The sequence below is a fragment of the Emys orbicularis genome, chromosome 3, assembly GCF_028017835.1.
Source record: "Emys orbicularis isolate rEmyOrb1 chromosome 3, rEmyOrb1.hap1, whole genome shotgun sequence".
NCBI lineage: Eukaryota > Metazoa > Chordata > Testudines > Emydidae > Emys > Emys orbicularis.
In genome coordinates this window covers 29422236-29429122 of record NC_088685.1, presented here as the reverse complement: position 1 = coordinate 29429122, position 6887 = coordinate 29422236, and the positions used below count along the sequence as shown (strand labels likewise).

Here is a 6887-nt window from a genome sequence, read left to right as displayed (position 1 = left end):
TCTTTCTTCTTAAGATAAAACAAAAATACATATATAAGAGAAGATTTTTAACCGGAAAAGCCCCAGACACAGCATACATCATTGCCAAGCTGGTCACAGCAAATTGTTACCAGATTAGATTTCTTCTAACTCAACTTGGCTCTTATTAGACAGAAGGCAAAGAACGACAGAAAAGAGTTAAGAAGAATAAGATGAACCAAAGAGAAGGGATAATAATGGAAACTTTAGGTTCACACCAGGAGTTGTTCAGGATGCAGCCATGGAGATGGTGACATCATCTGGTTCCCTTCCCTTGTCTGGTCTGGGGAAAACATTATTTGGAATTAGAAAAAAGAAGGTTCAGTGTTTGTGATGGTAAATTCCTGAGTCCCAACATGTGGTGGTTTTGCTACCATTATGGCAACACTATGATGCTGGTCAATGTGAGTATGCTGAGGCAATCTCACACCTTCTCTAAACTTGCTGCTAAGCTCTGAGTTCACTGTTGTGCTGAAGAAATCACCAAGTGTTTCCAGAAAAGTAATGTATGAAAGAGGCAGCAAATTTGCTCATCAAAACTGACCAATTAAAACAAGCATCCAGAGGTCCAAGGCTGTGGTCCAAACTTCTTTCCATCTTAAGAACATTTTGGTCTGCTTCTGTAACAATTCTGTAACTTCACCAGGAGCTTTGAAACTCCTAATCAACAACTCCTTTGTTCAAGCAGTCTGTTTACATACTCCCTAGGACTGTTCTGTACTTGCCTTTCACAATTTTTTACAACATGTTTACTGGTGAAAATAAGATGACCTTTCACGTACTTTGCCCAATTTAAGATTTTAACGATCAGGTTCTTGGGGGTAAGAGAAAAGATGGGGTTAAAAGAACTGTCTGAGGGATGAGGATGGGGGAGATAGCAAAGTTGTGGCAGAGTCTGGTGGTCAGCAGACATGGAATATGAATGGGAAGTGGATGGTGGGGGTGAGTGGACTGGGCTTGCGGGGAGTTGATCCAAATGGAACTGTGGGAGCATGATGGAGTGGGGCAGAAAGATTGCACAGACCTGTGGGAGCATGGGAGGCAGAAGCAGAGTTATAATGGAGGACACGGAGGGGAACAGAGCTGTATCAAGGAACCTGCCATCTAGACAACAGCACAGCTCCTTCCTTCTGCACTAAGTAGCCTATAGCAGTGATGCATTCTCCACTGGCTGTTTCTGGCAAAGATTAAATAACTTCTTGTTTGTTTGAAATTGTCTAGAAATGACCCTCTGCCATTCTCATCATCTTGATGATTGGCAACTGTGGGAAGTGTGAACTGTGTGAGTGGGTTCCAAAAAAGTTCTGATATTAAAAAGAAAAAAAATAGCGTTTAGAAAACAGAAACTGTTCATAAAAGGACTGAAAGATTTACCCTAAAAAATATGAGAAGGGCCTGATCTCCAAAATGGTCCAGCTTTGGAAATGGAGTATGTTAACAGACAGTAATGTAAATCCTAGGGATTTAAACCCTGCTTTATGTGCAAATTCCAAAATAACCTTAACTATGAAGATACAATGATGCCTCAGTAAGAGAGTTTTAAAATATGGGGGTGATGAAGGGATACCATAAGACTATGTAATACCTAACAAGTATTAAGAAATTCATTTACACTGTTTCCATATATTAAGAAATTCTGGTCTATCATGCTTAGCACCATAAAAACTTTCAAATTTATCATATTAGAATGATTTTTTTAAAAAATCTTCTGTTCTTTTGAATCCACCATCCAGTTGTATAAACCCTGAAAGCCAGAGCCTTAGTTGATGTAAATCAGGGTAAATCAAATTCATTGATTTGAGGATCTAGCCCTGAGTCCCCAAACTTTGGACACCCTGTAACCATGAGTAGCTCAGCATAGTTACTACAATGAAAAATAGGCTGTGGCAGCCTCACAGTGGCATATCTGTCAATTGGGTGGTCAATGTCAATGTGAGCTTGCTCTTTATTTTCTTTCCCATTTGTTTGTTTTTCTTTGTGTAAGTAGAAGCAATAGTTAATGAATATAAGGAATGAGTCCAACATTTTAAACTATATTTTCAAAATTAAATTGTGTTTAATTAGCACCTCATAAGTGACACATCTTGGAAATGCTACTGCAGAAAGATAGCCAAGTAAACATTTGATCAGTGGGATGGCAGGAGCGAGGGGTCTTCCAAATTGTACACAAGGCTCTAATTTAACTAAGAAACTCCACATTTGTCTCAGATGCTGTTATGTATGCACCTTAAACCACTCTGAAGCTGAAACAAAGTCTGATCATAGTTTCTATATGGTGAAAATAAACTGATGATATTGTCCAAAGTTAATAAGAAGAGATCCAAATGAAGCAAGCATCAGATAAGATGCCAATAACACAGGTATATGTTGCCAGCAATATAGGTGTACCTTCCTGTTGATACTGCAAGGGAGAGTGGCTGAGTTTATTAATGACCAAAAATAATTGCAATGCAAGGAACATAGTATCTTTACTTTCATGTAAATAAAATGTGTACTTTCGTGTGGTTTACACATGGGCCAAAATATTACGTATTAAAATTTGCTGATATTTATGTCTGACATAATTAGATTAAATTCTCACTCCTCAGCAAAGAGGAAAGGAAATGTGCTTTTGTGGTTAGTGCACCTGGCTGGTAACTCTAGGTTATAATCTATAATCTAACACAGAGTCATGGTGAGATCTTGGACAAGTCATTTCCTCACCTAATACCTAAATTTCCTCCTCTGTAAAATGAGAATTGTAATAATAATACTGATCTACCTCACAGTGGTGATTCAAAGGGTTGGTTTTTGTTTGTTTTTAAAGGCCAGAAGGGATTATTAGTTCAGATCCTCAAAGGTATGTAGTCACCTAACTCCCAATGAAAGCAATGGAAGTTTGGTACCTAAATACCATTGAGAATCGGAGTCCAATGCTTTACATGATCATGTAGCCTGACTTCCTGCATAACACCACTGAGAGAGACCCTGTAATTCCTGCATCGAACACCCCCTCCCAAAATCTGGATCAGCTACATCATCTCTTTTAGAAAGACTGACCAGTCCTGATTTAAAGCCTCCAAGCAAAGGAGAATCCATCAAATCGCTTGGTGTTGTGAAGCCTGGTGAACGTCTGAGCTCCTCCAGCAGACCTGCTAAATATTTACAGTTGAAATAACTTTCTTGTTATATAATATAGCTTTCCATTGAAGTCATACCATGCCCCTTATTTCAATAACCTTTTCTCTCCCTTATTACTTTCCTGCCCCATAACCTGGGTCTAGTAGCTGCTGTTTGAGGGTCTCCCAAGAAAGCAAGGTATTGTGCTATAGGGCCTGAAAATGAAGAATAAACCTGGAGAGTGGTACCAGTCTATCATGGCATTATGCAGATTCCTGACTTGAAGCATTGCCTGGCTGTTCTGGCCACAGTATGCGAGCTGGGTGCCGGAGGGGTTCTGCACAGCCAAGCTCTCAGAGACGATGCTCTGCCCCTTAGCAGCCTGGCCAAGCAGGCGAGTGGCGGTGGGGGCCTGGCGGAGCAGCAGCGAGCAGAGGGAACGTCTGGAATCCCACCCTGGGCCGGTGATTGACACCCCGGAGGCTCGCTCCTCTTCCCAACCTCAAAGCAAAGCAGCCAATGAGCTCCGCACGGGGCGGGTGCAGGGCTCGGGAGCCGCCGGTACTTAGACTCGCCGGTGCTGGGGGCAGCCCAGAGCGGAGCGGGGCTGTCCAGGGAAAGGCAGAGCGCGTCCAAAGAGCCGGAGCTGGAGCTCGGGGAGGGGCAGGGGCGCCGGGGATGAGGCTGCTTACCTGCTCTGCGGCTCCCATGGGGACAAGAAGTCTTTAAGGGAGTTGGGCGCTTGGCTGGAGCGGGGCGATCACGGGTACGGAGCGCCCGGGGGGTCGCTGTCAGGAGGCTGGTCCCAGCGGGGCAGGACCGGGGCCGCTGCTGCGGGCGAGAGTTGAAAGGGGGCAGTCGGGGTGTCACGGCTCGGCTCCCGGGAGCCAGACGCTGCCCTACCGTGCAGCCCCGCCGAGCCGGGCGGCCGGGAGCCGGGCAGAGCGTGCTCCGCTAGAGCCACGGGTGCGAGCCGGGACGCTCTCAGCTCCAGCCACCCTGCGCCCTTCTCGCCCCGGCCCAGAGGCTCTGCGGTGAACTTTACCCCCTTTCCTCCCCCTGGAGCCCAGGAGCCGACGGGGACCCTGGAAGCGGGACAGGGTACGGATGCCGGCCAGGACGCCGCACCCCGGGGGCGGCTGCGGTCCCCACGTCTCCCGGGAGAGCTGTGCCCGCCGCACGCGGCTGCACCGCTGTGGCATGGTGCGGGTGCCCCCAGTACGGCTCCATGCCCGAGCCACGCGTGTAATGCTGGCACCGGGCAGGGCGCAGCCCCAAAGGGGCACAGTGGGAGGGGAGGGAGCGTTCTCCTAACGCGGGGAGCGGGGACGCGATCCGGGAGGGGAAATCACTGAAACTCTGTGCCTGGATTTTTTTTGTCCTTCCTCCTCTCCCTTTTCTCCTTCTTTCCTTTCCCCCTTTCCCTCTCTCCGTCCTGCGTCTCTCCTCCCTCCCCCACCCAGACCCGGCGATTCCTGCCCTCGCCTTGCCTTGTCATTGATGGGAAATCAACTGGATCGCATCACCCACCTGAATTACAGCGAGCTGCCGACCGGAGACCCCTCGGGGATCGAGAAGGACGAGCTGCGGGTCGGGGTGGCTTACTTCTTCTCGGATGAGGAGGAGGACCTGGACGAGCGAGGCCAGCCGGACAAGTACAGCGTGAAGGGCTCCAGCAGCCCTGGGCAGGAGGCCCCCACCCACCACCACCACCAACTGGTACTGAACGAGACCCAGTTCTCCGCCTTCCGCGGCCAGGAATGCATCTTCTCCAAAGTCAGCAGCGGCCCCCAGGCTGGGGACCTGCGCGTCTTCTCGGTCTCGGCCCTGCCTGCCCTCAGCAAGCCGGGAGACCTGTTGGAGCTGCTCTACCTGGGGCCATCCGACCACCCACCCCCACCCCCGCACTGGGCAGTCTATGTGGGCAGCGGGCAGATCATCCACCTGCACCAGGGCCAGATACGCCAGGACAGCTTGTACGAGGCGGGCGCTGGCAACGTGGGCCGGGTGGTGAATAGCTGGTACCGCTACCGCCCCCTGGTGGCAGAGCTGGTGGTGCAGAACGCCTGCGGGCACCTGGGTTTAAAAAGCGACGAGATCTGCTGGACTAACTCGGAGAGCTTCGCCGCCTGGTGCCGGTTCGGGAAAAGGGAGTTTAAAGCCGGGGGGGAGCTGCAGGCTGCTGCCGGCACCCAGCACCAGCAGCAATACTATCTCAAGATCCACCTGGCTGAGAACAAGGTGCACACGGTGCGATTCCACAGCCTGGAGGATCTAATAAGGGAGAAGCGCAGGATCGATGCCAGTGGCAAACTGAGAGTGATCAAAGACCTGGCTATAGTGGATGGGAAAGAGTAACGAACAGCGGAGGGACGAGGTGCTCCCTTCTTTCCCCGGCTTGGCGAGAGCTGTCTGCCACAGACAGACGGGGGGCAATTTAAACCGGAATCCATGGCAACATTCCAGAAAACCAGCATTCTTCTTACACCCATAGCCAGTATTTGGTTTGGCTTTTAATAACATTTAATGAACGAAGAAAGAGAGGGGAAGCAAAGAGCGGTATGTGTGGGAGAGATTTACCAAGTATGTGGACAAAAAGTCTCTCCTGTCGATCGATGTTGGCCATTCTAGCAACATGCTAATAAAATTTCAAATTGAAATTCTTTTAAATTTATTTTCATGGCTTTAATCCATGATACCTTTTAAACATTTGGGGCCATAGAAGCAGATTTAGCTAAAGAGTTTTTAGCTAATAACATTTGCCTGTCAAACAAACAAACTGTCTCAAATCTTCTGCTAGTTCTGTGGGGTGAGAGGAGGTTCTGTTTGTTTTATTTCTAAATGCATCTTGTAGCCAGAGCCCCAATTTTAGTCCAGTAAACTATAGCAAGGTATTAATCAGGTGTAAGTGTTTTTACCTTTCTCTGGCAGAAATTGATCACGAGTTTAAAAATCTGTTCTCTTCTTTTTTCCTTCCTGTATGCAGTTCTCTTTCTGCTAGATGTTCTCACAATACCTTAGTGTTCTACTCTTTTTGAAAATATTAAGAGTTGGTGAGCAGCTGTTTTCTTGAGACCAAAGCCATTCTGAAACATTAAAGTAAGGATGGGAAGTATTCTGGTGAGCAATTTACATACATGCTTTTCCAGAGAGCAATCCTGCAAGGCAAGGTCTCCTGCTCTAGGTTTGCCTTTCATCCCACAGAGCCACTACACCAGTACTCTGAGGATACTTTCCACCTCTTTATACACTGCAAAGAAGCAAAAATAGAATTGAGTTTGGCATGCTGAGCGTTCCAAACAATAGCAATGTGACCAAGTTTACCTTGCATTTCTAAATCCAATTAAAGAAAACAGGCTTAGTCTAAATTTAGAAATCCAAAGTTGCATAAAAAGATGCCTTTTATGTCATGAGATCAATGCATTATTTTTTGTATTTCAGACCCATTCCAAGTCATTCATTGATTAATTCTCAGTCTTGAAATAAAAAGATCATAACATTATATATATATATATAATCAGCTATCATTCTTAAGTATACTGGGACATTCCTAAATCTATTATCCTTTTTTTATTATGTTGAGCAGCATACAATTTGTAATGACCAAGTTAATTTTGCTTGTATCGATACTGGAAAGAAAATGCATTTGGTTTTGGTTTTCCCCTCTCTATCAAGTAACAGATGGCAGAATTATTGTATATACACTCCACCCTCTCTGATATACTGTATCTTGGCTCCCTTCTTTATTAAAGAACATCATAAGCAACCTT

General features: G+C 46.8%; 1 protein-coding gene across 1 annotated transcript; it reads left to right on the top strand.

Annotated features, from left to right (window-relative positions):
* The first annotated feature begins 3716 nt into the window (after positions 1–3716).
* Positions 3717–6881, top strand: LRATD1 (LRAT domain containing 1). Its single transcript, XM_065401130.1, has 2 exons — positions 3717–3883; positions 4581–6881. The coding sequence occupies exon 2, from the start codon at positions 4618–4620 to the stop codon at positions 5473–5475; it is 858 nt and encodes a 285-aa protein (XP_065257202.1). The 5' UTR covers positions 3717–3883; positions 4581–4617; the 3' UTR covers positions 5476–6881.
* Positions 6882–6887: the final 6 nt, after the last annotated feature.